This window comes from Sinohyriopsis cumingii, unplaced genomic scaffold, assembly GCF_028554795.1.
Source record: "Sinohyriopsis cumingii isolate HCF-2022 unplaced genomic scaffold, ASM2855479v2 utg000379l, whole genome shotgun sequence".
Classification (NCBI taxonomy): Eukaryota; Metazoa; Mollusca; class Bivalvia; order Unionida; family Unionidae; genus Sinohyriopsis; species Sinohyriopsis cumingii.
The window spans coordinates 298,364-318,570 of NW_028315894.1; the positions used below are offsets into that span (position 1 = coordinate 298,364).

Here is a 20,207-nt window from a genome sequence, read left to right on the forward strand (position 1 = left end):
TGGAACTAGCACACACACATCAATCCATCAACCAGTATCTCTCTCTCTCTCTCTGACACAACAATTATTAGGTGGTTACATCAATAGAGATTGAAATATTGCTAGAATGGTTCAGTTGAGTCCTAAATGTGGTCTGTCCACAGAAGGTATTGTAGAGAGGAGCCACTGTATACGTTTACCGTAAATATCAAAATAAGACATATGCGAACGAATGTGGGTACATGGGATTTAGAATGAGTGGATATTATGGGTATGTTTTTATATTTGTTTGAATTCTTCATCTTTATTTTTCGATTTCTTGAAGAGTCGATAAAACATTATCGTGTAATTAAATAGGGCAGAATGATAGTGACCACACACAAACAATAAAATATAAATACATATGGATTGTTTATTATACATTATGATAAAAACAATGACAATGACAGTATCATTTAAAATGTACAATATGTAAACAAAGTAGGTCAAAACTGACAATACTGCTTCTTGAAAGAAAATCAACAAGGAATGAATCATGAAATCTTTCAAAAATATCATCCATTGTTATATGGAAAACAATTATTTCCTCACGGAACTAAACACTGCATGAAATCTAAACTATAATCTTCTGTCATGTGTAAAACAAATGAAGAAATAGTTTCAACTATTATTAGGAAAAAAGTTAGAAATCAGTATTCTCATAGTTTAGTTGCACCTACTTTCCTCCATCTCAAGATAACTGACATTTTTAGCCAAAAGTTTCCTATTTCATGCCAATTTGATTTACGGGTACTTCAACAATTAATGCACGGTAATTATTTTGCGACAAATGATCATATTAATACGCCGGATTTTGTCAAGGCTGGAGTTTTGATCCTGTATTTATCAGTTTAGATATCAGGTGATATAGATGATACCGGTGCGGTGAAAAACGTATAAGACAGTTATAAAATAATGATGTTGTAAATACAGTCTTATCGGTAAATGTAACATTTTTCCAACGAAATTCATGCGTTAATACAATGGAATAATGTACATTCTTTTCAACGGAAAGCATTTATATGACGGAAAGAGAGATACAAGGATATGAACTTTAAACACAAAAAAGTTCACTTATAATGAAATATATTTATAGTAAGTTGCTCCAATCCTGTTTATTGTAAGAGAGGCTTATTGAGAACTTTAGGCTATTAGTCTTTCTCATCAATTCAGTTGTAGAAAAATAACATCAGGTTTAAAGTCGTCTGCAAAAGTATGTTTCCTAATTTGCGTGAAAAAAAAAAAAACACAACAAAACAACACGCCCCCCAAAATCTTGGAAACTTCGACAGGTACGTTAAAGATATATCTACCATTTTTTGAAATACAATGTTAATTGATGTGTATGTACAGAGGCAAATATTATCGACCTCTCAACAAATGTGTTAACTTTTAATTATATATCAATATATGAATATTAGAAAAAAAATATGAAACAAAATTTGAAAAATATAATTTATATACACCGCTAGAGAAATAAAAGAAAAACACTTTTGAAAATTTGATTGTCTGCTTTACGTGAGTAAACACCTGCATTGTTCTTTTGAAAATATGTTCCATCAAATTTTGTTTAATAGCTTTGTATATTTATTTTGAGTACCAATATTAATTTATTTCATCGATGGATTATTTTCCGTCTTATACAAAATTGAGCAGGGAATATTCCCAATCATTTTAGATAAAATAACTTCAACATTTTGTTCTTTGAGTCATGTAATTATAATTTACTAGACTACAGCTTCATTGTACATTCGCAACACTTAAGTCCTTTTACGGTATACAATATAATTATGTCTAAATGTCAGTTGCTATCTGAATACCATTACCAAAATTACATAGAGCGCAAGTCACAGAAAAAAAATGTTGTTGTTATTATTTTTGTTTTAACACCATTTTTCGGCACAAGATAGACTATATATGGCGGCCGAGGAAACCCCGGTGAGAACCATCGATCCACAAGAAAACTACTGGCAAGGTTTCTCAAATACTTATACTGGCGAGCCAGATACTTGAACCCACCCAGACTAAGGTGAGATGTCAGTGATCGGTAAAAGTGCGCACTTTAGACCACTCGGCAACCCGGGGACCCATGACAAAAGTAGGTTACAGTTGTGATATTATATATGCATTAGTAATTTGCAACAGTGCAACTTACACATGTGAAATTAACACAAAGCCCACACTGTGTGTGCTATATGGAAATATATACCTTTTGTTTCTAGTTTTCTAATTCATAATTCAATAAAATACCTAAGTATACCATTTATAGGTCCATCATGTTTTTGTTCTTGTCATTCATAATGAAAGATAATCTTGTTAAGACATTGCCTCCATCTGGTAGTTGACAAATGTTCTATTTTATAATATATGGTGATATTGATACTTGGGAGGTAAAGCCGCCTATTGTGATCTTCGAATCTTAGAACCTTCTCCTGTACAATGGTGATCAAGGTCTGTTGCTTGACAATCAATGATGGCTTGTTGATCTCATGGTCTGGTTTGTTCCTTGAAAACAGAGGCTAAATGTGTTGCGTATAGGAGAGGCAGTTCTTCATAATCTTAATCGGATTCTCCGTGCCTGGTATTCCTCTGCTCTACATTTGAATTTTCATTTGTTTTATTGACTCTTGCGTCACTGTAGACGGACAATACCGACTGTCAAGAAAAAACTATTTTTGTTAATTCCTTTGGATTGTACTATTTGGGAAAATACAAAAAAAATATGTGATGAGTAAACATATAAGATCCGATGGTAATGGGTGCAAACAAATAAAGTAGACCGTTCTGAATAATTGTTGTGTGACTCTTTGGTTCGTTGAGAAGTGACCTAAGTGATTATCGTATATAAACACTTGCCAGGTATCCAGTATTAATTCGGTATTGGGACATGCATATTGTGAACATTACTTTACATCGAATTGCAATTTTTATTAAAGAAATATATGGGGAAATTATAATTGCATTGCAATAAATGAACATAAAATTGTTTCCTACACTGCCTATATGCCTATATATATTTAGAATCGATACATTATATATATATATATATATATATATATATATATATATATATATATATATATATATATATATATATATATCTATATATATATATATATATATATATATATAATGTTTTGATTCTGAATAAATAATTTCGGCGACTACATTGAGAGAAAAGAGAGGAGAGACTGATTGATTGGATGGTTAATTGGTTGGTTTGTTGACTGATTGATTGATCGAATGATTGATGAATTGATTTATTTATTGATTTATTGATTCCGTATGACGCAGAGTGCAATCAGCCAAATAAAAAAGAATAAACATCTGAAAGGAAATATAAATTATAAAGAATATAAAATGTTATAAATATTAAGCACAGTATACGACTGCTACTACTAAATATCTGTGCTGAGTGAACTCTGCATATCTAGCATGGAAATATGGGAAAACATTTATACCGTTCGGTAAATATGACTTAATAGTAACTTCATTTTTTGAAATAGTGAAGATGTAATATGAACTAGCGGATAGAAGTACACAGAACTATATGAATTCGCACTAAGCATACTTTTCACATAAATAACAGGAGTAGCAAAACACATTAGATATCAGAATGGCCACAGTCAAACATTTCTTATGCACATTTTCAACATGTATTCAATGGTTGTGAGAAAAAGATAAAAATGCATAATTTGATCATTGCTGATAAGAAATAGTAACTCTTGGGATATCGTTCCCGAAAGATTATTATCAAAATAAATATTGGACCAAATATCTATATAAAAGTAAACATGCACACTGAATTTAACCAATAATATGGCACCTAAGCCTGTCTAGGTCTGGTGTAAAGAAAATGCATGCACCTACGAAATGATCAACTACAGAAATTCAAAACTTTTGACGCTGAGTACAAACAATCACATCCGCAGACGAAACCATTTTAATTGTGATACTGGCAACAGCTCCATATTATTCAAGAGAAGCTTGAAATTGTCTAGCTACTTCCCATATTACAGATCGAATCAAACTTCAGTTATGCAATGGCTACTGATATCTATTAATTGAGGCGTATTTGTATACATTTCAAAGCATTTTCATATGGTGTATAGACTTTGTAGTTACTTACACGTTTCCAGTCAGTTTATACCTGACCGGGAATTGATCTTGATGTATGACAAATGCACCAAAAAATCCTCATTTAGATCAATATTTAGTATTTGTCTATAAATATCAGGAATAAAACTATTTTGTTTTATATTGACTCTTGAGTTCGGATAGTTGAAATAGCGAAGTAAAATACGTGTTTTGTATGGTAGACTACAAACAATCTGTATAGCTGCTACAGAAAAAACAATTAATTTATATCCCGTAGGCGTGAATGGATAAAGCACCCAATAAACTCAATGAATATCATTTCGTAAATATCTGTATAATTCTTGCATCGGTGCGTACATCAGATTTCGCAGCCATACAATTAGCGAGGTAATGCAGTAGTTGTGTGCGAGTTATTCTTTGAGACTGGAGTAAAACTGTACTCATTAACCAAAATATCAATAAAACGTAACAGAGATCTTAAACGTGTATATTTAGTCTCGTTAACTCTAGTATCATTTGGTTTGTATTTAGATGCATTAATGCTAAAATGTCTAAATTAGTATGTTTCTAGAACAGCTGCATATCCCAAGAATCTATGCATATTTATTCGCTTGCAGTCAGATGAGCTTTCATTAAAAACAATAATATTATTTTTTTGGAATTGTATCTGAATCTCAGCTTTACAGAGTACTGAAAACCTGTCTTCAGTAAGTGATCCATGGCTAGTTTTGAAAGATTCGAAATAAGCGTATCATTTGCTACAGTCGGTCAAGGACACGGATTGTGGTTAAAATATCAATTACTTCATTGATAATGACAATGCGAATCCAAGGGCATAACATTCTGCCTTGCCACGTGCCCTTCATCATCATAATCGGTTTGAACTTTTTCTTGAAAGAATACTACTCCACTTATGAGAGAGAGAGAGAGAGAGAGAGAGAGAGAGAGAGAGAGAGAGTCGTAAAATGTGACCTCGTCAATAGTATTGTACAGGTTTTCCTGGGACATTTCCTCAAAACATTCACGTCGAAGGTTATTTAGCCTTTCAGATTTGGCGCCAACAAAACTTTCATCGCTATTAATTTTCTTGTCTTTTCGAACTTTTGCATACAGAACTTCCAGTCCGATTCCATTTTCACTCCTGCTTATGTCGCCGGGCAAATTTTCTTCAAAGTTAGAAAAGCGTCTCATCTTTATGGCATCAGATTCTTGTGTACCATCCATATGCCTCTTACCTATTATATTTGAAGGGGAGTGCAATAAGTGTAAAGATAAGCCACTCCTTAGTGGGTAAAAGGAGTCTTGTGCTGAGTTCCAGATAGTATGCAAACTCCTAGATTTTCTTTTATGACTTGAATCCATTTGTTTGTAAAGTATTCTGGGTGTAGTTTCATGTGTGTTTGGGTGTGGTAAGGGTCCATTCTCTATCCTGGAAATCCATTGTGACAGTTGTTCATTTGTGGGTATTGGAGGATTCGCCACTGGTTGAGTCAATATTCGGGAATCTGTTTGCAATGGATATATTGGCGAGAAAATGATTATTATTAAATTCAACGAAGACGTTAAAATTTAATATAAAATACAGGGCTTTGAGAAATTTACGACTTTGATAACTGTATTAATCTGTGTATATGCAAGTCAGTGTTATTTGTATAACGGAAGCTACGGAATAATTGTCGTCAAACTCGAGGAATTGTGTGCAGCTAGCTCACGTAAATATGATTCCACATCTCCCAGTCATGCCCCATGATGGTAGCTAGTATATATTATACAAAATGGTCTGTCTCTGATAATAGTGTGAGTACAAAATGGCCAACATGAATGTCTTCTGATAAGGACCATACTATTTATTAAGTCTAACAGCAATCCACTAAAATCGTTTACAAATTCTGTCACATATTGTATCCAGCTGTAAGTATTAAAGGGCATAAACTTACAACAGTAACGGCAGAGTAAAGAGTTTTAACATGGACCTAATTTAATATCGATCTACATCCCTTCTACCCACCCACCCAATCGGGATCAGTTGGGTTCACAAAGTTCTATCTTACAATCCATTTAGCTGCAAAACAAAAGTAGAATATAACTCTAGGAATGGTTGTGTGAGGCTTGTAATTAGTCGATATTGGCCATACTATGCATACAATTTCAGGCGATCCATTAGAATTAGACTAGCTGTGATCGCAAGTTTCTATCATACACTATATCAAATTCCATGTCTTAAGAGTGAATAATTCTGATGAAAATAGCGAAAGCACAGTGATATGTATATATGAGTTTCTACAGATGAGGATGTAAATTTCATATGTTTCAGGTGGTCTATTTGAATGAAAGCAAGGATTAATATACGCTCACACTTTCATACAGAGGGGGATAATAATTAAATTTTACTCCGTTAAGATTCAATAATTTCAGTAATACATTGAATTAAAATTATTAGTGCTTGTATTTGCTAAACGGATTGAGAGCAAAGTGTATGTACTAAGAGATATGTTTGCTGTTGTCGGATCGACTCATTCGATATTTAATACTAACAAAATATTGTACTGTAGGGCTTCCATAAATGGCTTTGCCATGGTTAGAATCGATCAATCAAAATTGTAAGCATACTTATTAAACCTAGTAGACGGACATGTATTATTTAAGATAACGTCATACCTGTTTTATTAGAAGTATTTTTACGCGACTGTATGGCCAACAAAAATCCGATGACTGTGAGCAACACAGCAAATCCAGCTAATCCAATACCGATCATAGCGATGAAAAGACCTAATAAAATCAGACAATAAGTCGTTTTATATGCCCATCAGCTAAATATAATCACAAATTTGTTGATAATGAGGAGTTGTGGGAATTAAGTATTCATAAGCATCTTTCTCCCTGCATATTTTACTCTGTATGTGAAAGTGTTCATGCATGCATGCATGTATGTATGATATGTACGTATGTATGTATGTATGCAGGTAGGTACGTACGTACGTATTTACGTAGGTAGGTGGGTAGGTAGGTAGCTACGTATATACGTTTTGTATTCCGCATTTGCTTATAACTAAACGAGAAATAATATACCTGATGCAAAACCATACTATTGAGGCATATTTCGATTAAGCACTTGTATTACTTTCCTGGCAATATCTGTCAGCTACGTTTAATAACTTTACTTAGTTAATAGTCCGTTTTCACATTCTTAGTACTATGCCCAGATTTCTTCAAGCAACGCTAAACTGAACAAGATCTTGCGAGTTTTCGTTTAAGCGGGCGAATATACCAACTACTCTATAAGACATTGTGGTTATTAGCAAAAAAACAAAACAAAAGCGATCACACTCCGCAGCGTTTAAACTTTTGTTTAAAACATTATATTTTTCGGTTAACGTCATAGGTATATTGATACATATGGATAATTAAGTTATCACAGATATACAAGTTTTGAATACCAAGGCATATTGAACCAAGACAGCTAATTATTATGCCATCTGAACAAAATATCAAATATCAATACGTTTATTATTCTACTATACTCACAACAGTGTGTACAAACAATACGCAAGGATAACTTAAAGCAATATGTAGTACATATCAATACAAACTTATTTTATATTTCTAGGTTCTCTAATTATAAGCCATAAGTGGCAGATCAGTTATGTTGAAAGATTATATTGGATGGGTCTGACAACAACATGCTAAGACGATATTTATCTTATTGATCGGTGAACGACAAACAAGCCCCCATTTCCAACTAACATTCGTTGATTCTTATAATTTACACTCAAATATTAACACCTATCTTTAGAGAAGGTATATGATCTCCATGCATTTGTGATAATGATGCAACTGACTAACCCGTCAGGATATACAGTCAACTATTTACAAGCCTTTGATAATGGCTTACAAATTTAGACCGGCCTATAGTGAATTGTGTCATATGGAACGAACCGTGTAAGAAGCACAATTGGTAGAAAGACAATAGGCGGAAGGATACATCTGGAGAAAGAAAATCTATCACAGAACATCAAATGTACGTACGTATAATTGTATGTATGTATTTATTTATGTATGTATGTATTTAGCAGCATAGTTTGTCAACCGACCTAAGGGTGCCAGAAATGGGTGAAAAGAATAATGCAAAAATTGCATGGAACCGTTGCAATGTCCAACGCATGGTAATATAAACTATATGTGACACGCTGTGATGCTTGTTTTTATGTGCTATTAAAGGTAATATTTTTTATTTTTTTTATTTAGAGAGATCAACCGACCAAAGGGTGGTCAGACTAGGTGAAAATAACGTAAAAAATATCAAAATTTAAGGGCGTCAACAGACATAAGAACGGCCACACATGGGTGAATAAAATGACGTAAATAAAATACATGGAATCGATGGAATCACCAATGCATGGTAATATAAACTATATTTGACAAGTCCTGATTTTTTATGTGCTGTAAAATTAATATTTTTATTTGATTTCTTTTAGAGACAATATGAACAAATCATGACATAGTAAGGGAGGCCGCCAGACATTGGTTAAAATAACGTGAACAAAATTATCCAAAGTCCAGGGGGGCTTACCGGCCAAAACCAAGCCAGACGTGGGTGAAAATTTCGCTAAAAAAATATACAAGGCCTTGTTTCAGTAATCAATCGTTGAAAGAAAAATTTGCTATTATTCCTGTTGTAATATTTCATGGAACCAGACAAGGCTAATTTTTTAGTCGCCGAATGACTAAATCACAGGCAAACAAATAACTAGTATTGACAATAGATCTTTAACATGGAGGTGTTTACTAAATGATAAATAAGATCTTTGTTTCTTCTTAAGTTGTTTTGATGTAACGGAGGTAGTTATTCCATTATCGGCATACTGAATTGATCCTAGATTAATATCAGAATATTTTCTTGCAGTTGACATATATTTAAATTCAATTATTTCACCAGTATCAAGATTTACTGATTTAACTAGTTGTTATAATTTTTGTGTTTTACCAAGTTTGCTGTTTTTCCCCCGCTTACAGTTCTCTCTTTGTGTTATGGCTTGGATATTTTCCTCTACATTAATCGGTTTTAACATAATTTGTATGGTCAACAAATAAACAATCCTCGATTATACAGATAAAACACTCGTACACTAATCTATTTGAGTAATAACTTTGTTCCATGAATCGCAATACGGATCATGAGATATCCATGTTTGTTGATCTTTCCGAGAGTTTGTTTTTTGTTTTTGCAATGTCGTATAACTCCTGCTCTGTTTGGGTCGTAGTTGGTAAATAGTGGCTGTTTCCTAAAATCGTCGTCATCTTATTCATCAATTACTTTGTCAACTGAGGTTAATTGATTCATCACTGTCTTAGTCAATGGAGTCTTTATTAACTTGCTCAACTGAGTCTCTAATTTGGCTAATTGATTCATGAATGAATCTCTGGATATAATCTAGCTGATTTTTAATTTTTATATGATCATCAGCATTTGTTGCATCAAAATATATCTTAAGTCATCTGTACTTTTTTCGCCACAATTTACACATATTTGTGTCTTATCATTGACTCGGACTCAACAAACCAAACATGGTTTTCGTCCAGTACTTGCTTGTCGAACACAATGTGAGAGAATATCGCAATAGTTACCATCGCAATTTTGGCATATTATGTCATTGATCCAACTATTAACCATCAACAAGTGGGTTTTTTGAGTCATTTATATAATATTGATATTGTTTAATAAAAAAAATTTAATTTAAGGAAAAGTAATTATATAGCATGGGACGATGGGACGCAGCTAGAGCCATAGAGCGACTATATCAAAATCTCACTGGTAAGGAAACCACATTTCAAAAATCAAAAACAGATTTAAATCTCATACAAAATTACATCAGATCACTAGAAACAACACAAGATGAGTTTATAAGGTTATCAAAGATTGAGCCGTAAACATAAATATTTGATTTTGACCGAATGAACGATGATAGAAAACAAAAACCGTTTCAACTACAATTATATGAAATAATAAAAACAGCAATGAATAAGTTTTACAACGATGGTGCTGCTCATGTTTGGCCGACGTTTAAAATAGATGGTGTCAACATATTGCTCATAAAATAATACAAAATCTACAAGACAACAAGAAGTATTGTCTTCAGGATACAATTTGTGACAAAGCATCATACACCAAATGGATCACAGTGGATCATACGTGATGAATTGGATCCGGTAAATAAATCAACATCAGCATCAATAGTCATCCTGGAAAAAGATACAGCGCCAGGAAAAATATCGGAATTGACAATACATACTATAGGAACTCTTATTCTGCGACAGCTGTTATTTATACAATCTATTACCTAAATGAACCAAACATAGAAGATCTTGCCCCGATAAAAACAGGATTGTTAAATTGTGTTGATCAACGTGTAAGAGAACATTTTGTAGACTCAAAAGGAGGAAACGGACTTACAGAATCACGAACAAAAAAGGAAAAAAAACTGTGGACACTCTTTTATTAACAGAGCTAAGGAAAGGATGTTGCCACACTTGAAAAAACGTTGAAGATTCCGATTGTGGTAAAAACAATAACCACTCTGGCAATTATCGTAGCAAAAGTGCTCCAATATAATTAATTACTCATAACTCCCATGGGTGGACAGTCTTTGATAAACTTTCCACAAGAAAGAACAATAAGATTATACAACGGAAATATTTTGGAATAAATTCACAACATAAGTACAAACGACCCTGTAATGGTCTGGTTACTTTTCAGTAGCGGCGTAGAAGAAACTTTCATAAGTATCTTCGACAACGAATCATTTGATCAGTTTCATTTGCCGTCTGAAGTTCTTTGAATCCCTCTAACGTGCTATGAAACAGATTGCTGTAAAATATGACGGCGACAACAATGATTTACATGCTAGCTGTTTTACAGCGTCTCCTGTTGTTGCTCATATAGCCCAACAAAAAATAGAGAGAGTCAAACACCAAAGGAATTTCACAGCGATATATCACAATCTTGTGCTGAAGTAGGCCATGGTGGTCTCTGGAACACAACATTTAGTCTATCTGACATGATGTTTTGAAAATGTCCGTGCTAATCAGGCGGCTTTTCTTGGACTAGGTGACTGTCAGTCATATTTTGAGCGATTCGGATATCCAACACACGAAATGACACTAGTTGCAATAAACGGGTCACAAACAAATATCGATCTTACTGTATTTGCCGAGAGTGAATATTTCAAGTTTTCAGCAAACGTTCATGTTGCAATACCAACTTGGTTCGCCGTCATTTTAGTAAACTGGATACCAACGTCAATCTCAACGACTGTTGCGCAAGAGGTCAGCGTCGTTGGGCCATAAAAGTGCTATTACGATATATGCTCGATGCTAAGATTCTCACATCGTTGACTGTAAACTCTGCGATAATTTCATATAAACAACAATAAGTTTGGTTACCACAAGATGACAAATATATTTGTAGAATAATTATTGGCAAACTCACAACAGCAACATTACATCGTTGTACAGGATTAATCATGGTTCCAGCAGAATTAGATTTTGTTTGCAGGGACACAGAGGCAAAAGGCGTATTGATCTCACGGAGAAATGCAATAACATGAAATGAAACAATTATTGGTAAGATAATTAGCTACTGCGACGGCAATTCTCCTCAGTTTACTCTTTTGTGATCGTGTATGCTGGCATACTTGTCAATAAACATATTATCGATGATCAATAGATTTCCCAATGATGTTGTTAGAATCGCCACGGATTCTTTTTATATTGATAAATCAGAAATGAATCTCAGTGAGCCATTTATTTTTAAGGAAACAGCGGATACTAATTTAAGTTTGTGGAGAGTAATAAATGGACAAATACGCAATTATCTCGAGTCATCCGTCGTTAAATTATCATACATCTACCGCAGCAGGGATAGTTTATCACAAATGTCATCGTCACCGTCAATAAATGATTCAGTCATAAGACATAGCATGGTCTGTCTGAATGGTCATGATGGTTCTGGGCGATAGAATTATTGAGAAATTCAGATATGATTGTGTTGATGCCAACTCACCAACCTTCCCGAGACATGGAACATTGTGGTGTCAATGCATTCACGTATCACAGATTTTTCAGATGGTGTTTTGACGCACTGACACCCAAAGGAACGGGTCAACAATGTATCCAGAGAATAATTATTATGGACGAAATATGTACGGTGTCTAAGGATAATTTAAAAATATTTCTTGCTTAACTAACGAGAAAACACGGCAATAATTATGGTGTCGATCCTCTGCCATTATCGGGATAATCCCCACATGGCTGGTTAAGCAACTACGTTGGTTACTACGAAGAAATGTTCTTTGACCATCGATCACATGATGAAACATTACGACATTTATACTCGTTAATCAGACTACAACCAAATCAAATTCAATGTGAAAGCATGCGTACTGAAATTCCTGAGATATCAATGTAAGATTTCTGGAATTCATGGAGCCCTACTGATGTAATAATTGTATTCAGGAAAATTGTACGCGACTCTCTTCAGCGTAAATTATTTGATCTTCCCATTCAGCAAGTCTAGATATTTTACCGCCCTGCATATACACACCGGCAAAATATCCTCGTTGACATTTCTGAACGGGCACGGACAAAAACTAGTTCTTAATGATATCGTCGAGGTTCCAGTAGAGGCTGTACAACAGGAGCTGTCACTAAACCCATCGTGATATACTCTGGGACAAGAAATGACAATTCATTTGTCTTAGTGATTAGCACTATCAGATACAAATATCTGGATTGATGATGATCACATCGAATGGTCAAACTTAGTTTATCTGGCTGTGTCTAGAGTAAAAAACATATCTCAGTTACGCAGGGTTGTCTACGTGTCGATGGTGCCAACAGCGTGTTCGACTTTAAAAACAACAGCATCAACAGGAATTATCAACGTGGTGAAGAACACATTAGCTGGTTATGCGCTAGATGGTAAAAAACAGCACCAGTTTGATCTGGATGTGGAATTGGTCATGACACTGAAAAAGCGAGGAAATAATCACTGTGCCTGATGTAAAACAATAATGTTGTGGCAATATTTTCTTAATGACGTACATTTCGGCTATACACGGGAAAATGTCTCTCTGACATGTGGTGAATGTAACAGACGTAGAGGAGCTACGTTCCTCAGAGCGTGTGACTCTTGTTAGCGTTCTGGTGGTAACTGGGTGTTTCAGCAGTTACCTGTACGGAGAAATCCACGTTGAGGACCTGTTGAATTATATCTATACGGCTGATTTCAAAAGTGGTTTTGGCAACTTTGTCGCTGGCATCGTTGCCGCTGCCATTTGTTTGTGTACATTCTTGTGATATCGATAATAAATATCCCTGTTGCAGAAATTAATTGTCCGATATTACACCATCGTTTAACCCCGGGTAGGTTATTTCTGTGTGCACGTGCAATTTTCTACTTGTGCATATATATATTTTTTCTTGATGATATTGAGTATACCATCACCACTGACAACTACAGAGACACCGATTCTAGCCACAGGCAGTATCACGTTCTTCGCTGAACGCATATGCTTGATTATACCGAAAGGATTGTATGGGGTTCATACTGACATATACTAAGTTACCAAATGAGGCGTTATCTCGACGAATTACATCACCAATATGTCATTATGGTTAGGGTTCGGTCTTCTGGTTCCATCATAAGTGTTTCATTGGTATTGCTAGAGACGGTTTTGAAAAATCTGTCTTTGGAATAACGACATGGGTATCTTGTATATATATCTTAAACTTAGCGGCGTTAAACAAGGAGAATTTATACATCCCGGTAATATTAGCAGTATATCTGTTGCTGATCCAGCAGTCACTGTGTATATGATGTTGATGATAGGATTCGTGCGAATTACATCAATCGCTTTTGATGTTATCAAGTTCAGTGTTTATCGAATTGATTCTTGAGTTGATAATATTGAACTCATTATAAATAACTTGGAGGGTTGTTTTAGCTTTGACTAGATCAGCAAGTTGTGTACGAATGTCAGCGAACTTAATTTTGAAGACCGTTGGATTTCCAAATAAATTATCCATGGTTCTATTTATGTTTCTAGGAAAACTTGTAAACGCGGTTACATGATTATTATATTCAAATCTGAATGTGGTCAATCCGTCATTGTTTGACGTTAACAAGATCATTATCTGGACGTTGCTGCTCTCCACGTATTTCTTCGTTGCAAAGTCATCGTTTGATGCTGGTTCTCTCAATTTAGCAAAGCTATTTACTCTCATGTTGAGATAGCCACTCATTGCATCACCTGATTTAGCAAAGCCAATTCTGATCTCAGTTTTGATCGTGGCGTTGTTGTTGTCCACGTATTTATTTTGTTGCCATGTCATCGACTGATTTTGGTTCTCTCACATTAGTAATTGCATTTCTGCTCTTGCTGAGATCGCCGTCCACTATATCTCCAATTATTCTAATACTCCAGTAATCTCTCCTATGAATGTTATAATTGATTCCTCCGAGTTTTTAAGTTTAATGGTTTTAGTAAACAACATTAAGTTATTTTCGGTCGCCCCCGGAATTCGCAGAATAATTACTGTCAGCTTGATATTGATTGCCTTTAACCGTCCTTGCTAATCCTTAAAAACAACAACCTCATTTGTGTCAACATCAGCGAGTTTATCTCATGTTGCATATTTTGGATAAGTCAGTGTCACCCTGGGTCTTGCCGCTAGCAGATCTCCCGTAAATATCTAACATTATAAACTATTAACCTGTTTAAAACGACGTGTGATATATTCATGCACAACTTTATGAGGCGGCGTTACAGACCTTGACAAGACACAAAGTACATCTAGTACTTCTGGACCGCATATTGGTGGATTCGTTATTGTCTGTGTTGGTAATACTGATATACTGTAAAAATTATATTGGTGGTGCCAATCCATACGAATCAAAATTAACAACTCCAAGTTGGTCAACCGCGTATGCAGCTCAATGAAATCCTGGACAATAACGTCCATCGAGATTAATAATAGCGGTTTCAGCATGGTTTGGTTTTTCAGGTAATTGTTCACGCATAAAACACCTCTGAAGTATTTGGTTTATTCGCCGATCAGCATCAGGTAAATCAAAATTTTACATGGGAAGATTTAACGAAGCGTCCCCGGCAGGCTGAGACCTTTACCATACCGCGTTTCTGGTAACCATAGACCGCGTCCTTTTTTGAGGTCTTAATGCCGTGTCGGCACACTCCGTGTCTTGTTGCTTGTTTTAGTGCCATGCAGACAGTAGTTCCAACAGCACCAAGTGCAGCTACGTTTGCAACAGCTGGAGCCGCTGCTGATAATAAAATGGGTAACACCGCTAGAAAAGGAAATATACTACCGGTTTTTGTTGTGTCGCTGGTTGCATTAGCAGAAAGATGAAGTCGAACGCCAGATTTTGATTTCTTGGCGTCATTGTTGTGTTTGAGCTGACGTTAAGGCATCGATAATTCATTTGTTAGCTATGGTTTGCACATCCGGTGACTAAAAATTAACCTTGTCTGATTCGGGAGATAACAACAACGAAACCACGAAATTGCACAACGGGGCAGTAACAAGTTTTTCTTACAACGATTGGTTACTGAAACGGCCTTGTATAAATTTTTTCGTAATTTGCACCCATGTCTGGCCACGCTTGGGTCGGTTGGCCTCCTGGACTTTGGATATTTTGTTTAACGTTATTTTCACCTAATTTGACCATCCTTTAGTCGGTTGACCCCTCTCAATCAAAAAATAAAAATCTTGTTATTATTCAGTAACACATAACTATGACTGGTCGTTAATTTTTTGGTAACAAATATATTCACATTTTATAGCACATAAAACACATCACGAGGTGTCACACATAGTTTGCATTATCAAGCGTTGGTCATTTCAACGGTTCCATGCATTTCTTTTGAGTAATGTTTTTTTTTTCACCCATGTCTGGCGTCCTCAGATTGGTTGACCCCCGCACTTTAGATATTTTCTTTTACGTTATTTGCACCTAGTCTGACCACCCTTTGGTCGGTTGACCCATCTTAATCAAAAAATAAAAATCTTGTTTATTATTCAGTAACACATAACTATGATTAGTTGTCACTTTTTGGTAACAAATATATTCACATTTTAAAGCACATAAAAACATCACGGCGTGTCACATACAGTTTGTATTATCATGAGTTGATCATTTCAACGGTTCCATGAATTTTTTTGCGTCTATTTCTCACCCATGTCTGGCAGCCTTTAGGTCGGTTGACCCCTTGTGCTGCTTATGTATGTATGTATGTATGTATGTATGTATGTATGTATGTATGTATGCATATTACGTTGTACGTTACTACAGCGCAACATGATCTATATGGTGTAAAGTAAAGGTAAAGTTCGAAAAATGTAATTAAGGTTGTTTAGATGTGACCAAGGTTAAAAATTGTAAAAGTAAATAATGTATTGAAGATTTTTGATTAAAGAAAAATCGACTACATTTCTCGAACTAATATACAAACTTACTTCTCATCTCTTCCTTTCTACGTTCGTCCCCTGTAATTAAAAGACTGAATGAATCAAGTTCGTTTCGTTTTATCGATATTGTAATACTTGGCCACTAGTAACAACTGTCGTGCTATGGAACTACTCTTAACAGGAACTTTCCATAAGTTTTGCAGTAATGTGTCATTTTTAACGCAGTATCACTATGAAATACCAGTTTCATCTTCATGCAAGAAATTCTATTCAGTTTACATAACAGCACGTGTGGTAGTGTTGTTGGATGTTTCAATTTCGTTTGCTAAGAACATTTTCCATGAGCAAAGGAAATGTAAGGTAGAAAGATAAAGCAGTGCCCACATGGTATTTTGTCATATGCATTCGAAGTAGTACGAATAGTCGTAAGTTGACCACATCAGAGAAAGTTCTTAAACTATCCAGTATTGATCTCACCTCCGTTTGGCATTATCTGATACATGGGACAAAATCGAAAGATAGGTATTTTGTGGCGCATGAAAAATTACACTGGACAACAAATTTTTACAAAAGTCATGTTACTGAAATAAAATTAGTCAATTCTTATCAATTTTTATGTGCTGAACACGAATATGACAGTCAAATTGCAAAATTGGCTCTAGTTTTTTTGTAATCTGCAAGAAATTAATGTTTACATACCGAAATGCATTCCAATAGTAAAAGGTCAACTGTAATAGCCTACCTATAAAAAATCAAGTCATTGACTACATCTTAGATTTCTTCGCCTGTCTCTTGTACAGCTGTTCGGGAGCATCTCTGAGGAGTGTCCAGCAGTAGTCAGCCAGCATTGTAGTGGACCATTTTCCCTGGTATCTTTGTTCCATTGTTGCGATATCTTGATGAAAACGTTCGCCGTGTTCATCACTAACAATACCACAGTTGCTAGGAAAGAAATCCAAATGGAAATGAAGGAAGTGAATCTTTAGAGACATATTGCAGCCAAGTTTCTTATACTTCATCAACATGTCTTCTACTAGTTCCTTATAGTTTTCTGCCCTAACATTTCCGAGGAAGTTTGTAGAAACTAGGCGAAAAGCATTCCATGCTTGTTTCGCGTCACCTTCCAGCAAGTTGTTGAACCGGTCATCTTTGAAAAGCTCTCGAATCTGAGGACCCACAAAAACTCCCTCTTTAATCTTTGCTTCGCTGAGTCGAGGGAATTTTTCATGCAGGTATCGGAATGCTGGCAAAGTCCGGTCAATGGCTTTCACGAAGTTCTTCATCAAACCTAGTTTGATGTGAAGGGGTGGTAGCAAGATTTTCTGAGCCTCAACCAGAGCTGGGTGTTGGATATTCTTCTCTCCAATGGCTACATTCTGCCTGTGAGTCCATTCCTTCCTCATGTAGTGCATTTCCCTTGCTCGGCTATCCCACTCGCATAAGAAACACATGTATTTTGTATATCCTTGCTGCAGTCCCATTAAAAGGGCAACTACCTTCAAATCACCACAGAGGTGCCAGCTGTACTTGTTATACTCAATGGAATTCAGTAGCTGCCTTAAGTTATCGTATGTCTCTTTCATGTGGACAGCATACGCTACTGGAATAGATGGAAGAATGTTTCCATTGTGCAAAAGCACAGCCTTGAGACTCAGTTTCGAAGAGTCCACAAATAGTCTCCATTCTTGTGGGTCATGAGTGATTTTTAAAGCATTCATGAGGCCCTCAATATCGGAACAGAATATCAGATTACTTTCCTTTCTGAAGAAAGGCTCCAATTGCTGGTGGCGCTTTCGATATGCAGTAATTGTGACATCTTCTTCTAGAAGATTCCATTGTTGGAGTCTTGATCCTAGCAATTCTGCCTTGTTCTTTGATAAGTCCAAATCACGAATCAGGTCATTTAGTTCTTCCTGTGTTATTCTGTGTGGGGTTGATGATGCACCACAGTGAAAATCTGGATCACTGCATGCTGATGGACCAGGAGAAGAACAGGTCGACTCACCTTTGTCTTCGTCAGATGAATCAAGAGAATATTCTGCTGGAGGTTCTGGAATAGGAAGTCCCTCACCATGTGGAACTGGTCTCAATGCAGACGGAATGTTTGGGTAGACTATTCTCGACTTCTTTCGCTTCGTTATTCCGCCGGAAAGAGGAGGAACCAAGCAGAAGTAACAGTCATTTAGGTGGTTGCTTGGCTCTCTCCACACCACTGGGACTGCAAACGGCATTGATGACCTTTTGCAATTCAACCACTGTGAAAGCTGTGTTGTACATGTAGCACAGCATATATGCGGAGCCCAAGGCTTGTCTTGGTCACCAACCTTGCATCCGAAGTAAAGATGATATGACTTCTTCACTTGGGAATTGATACTTTTCTTCTGGTTGGCAAATGTCACTTCCCCACAAATATAGCAAAAATTGTCCGCGGTATTAACACACTTTCGAGGCATTACTGTTCTTTATTGTACGTAAATGGATAAAATAATAAGTTTTATGTAACAGTAGCTTGAACTGTCTCGCACAACGTCTAAAATATTTTAAATGCTGAACCTATCTGATTGGGCTTTATATAGTACACTGCTTACGTCAGCTTCAGCAGCCGCCTGGCATTAGTATAATAGGCCTACACATGTATAGTACACTGCTGACGTCAACTTACTTCAGCAGCCGCATGGCATTAGTATTGCATTGCATCAGAAAATGATGCAATCAACTGTGGATGATGTGAGCATGATGGTATTATGCAATGTTACATCATTATTCCGGATGTTGCTGCAGTTCTACTGGAGAAATTTACACAGTGAAACATAGAAAATGAGGTATATGAATATCTTCAAAACTAGAGCCAATACAATTTTTTCACGGTTATATTCGTGTTCGGCACACCAAAATACTACAGATTAGGGCCTTTTCAAGTCAGTAATGATTTCACTGTTGACCAGTGTTATTGAAGTTGGTCAAAGTTGTTTTTATTTTCTTGTTAAGATTTTCAATACTTTCCAACGTGGACAAATTTCATATCTTTATATAACGAGCATTCGTGTTCAAGACATCCAAACGACATATATTGTACCTTCAGACTTTATATACAAGTATAGACAGGCAATTGCCTTTGTTGCAAGCAATCTTGCGTTTAGGCAATCGTTACACACCAGAAGAATTAGTCCGATCAACTAGTTAAGTTTAAATTGCAATATTCGTAGCATCAAAGCATATATAAAAAGTAACTGCTATTCAAGAAAGTCAGATTCCACATCATACCGAACGGCACGATTTTTTCCATAAACTGAAAATTTTTCTGAATGTTACTTATCATTTCCTTAGATACCACCTGCTTTATGTACTTATAAACAAAACAACCAGAATCAAAAGTTACTCATTAAGGATTTGCGGTTCTTTAAAGTTAATTACTGTCACGATCGACAAAAATATTATTATAATGCTCTTAAGTAAGTTTTGAATTAACTTTATTAGCTCATTTGGTTTAAAGTTGATCGTTTTTGATGATTGTCGTTGAAGGCGCGGGTGCTTTATTTTTCAATATTTTCTTGGTTATTGCCTAGAAAATTAATCATATTTATACTGTACAGCACATAATGGGTTTA

The 20,207-nt window shown here is 35.5% G+C and overlaps 1 protein-coding gene across 3 annotated transcripts in view; it reads right to left on the minus strand.

Moving 5' to 3' along the window:
• Nucleotides 1–371: 371 nt before the first annotated feature.
• The window catches only part of LOC149774198 (uncharacterized), a 53,355-nt gene continuing 33,519 nt past the window's right edge, over nt 372–20,207 (minus strand). For all 3 annotated transcript variants that reach the window (XM_089945625.1, XM_089945627.1, XM_089945626.1), the window contains exons 5-8: nt 16,648–16,677; nt 6,775–6,885; nt 5,089–5,621; nt 372–2,673 (exon numbers count right to left, since the gene is read on the minus strand). In XM_089945625.1, coding sequence (XP_089801751.1) covers nt 2,578–2,673; nt 5,089–5,621; nt 6,775–6,885; nt 16,648–16,677 — 770 coding nt within the window. In that variant the 3' untranslated portion in view covers nt 372–2,577. The remainder of the gene's footprint in view (nt 2,674–5,088; nt 5,622–6,774; nt 6,886–16,647; nt 16,678–20,207) is intronic.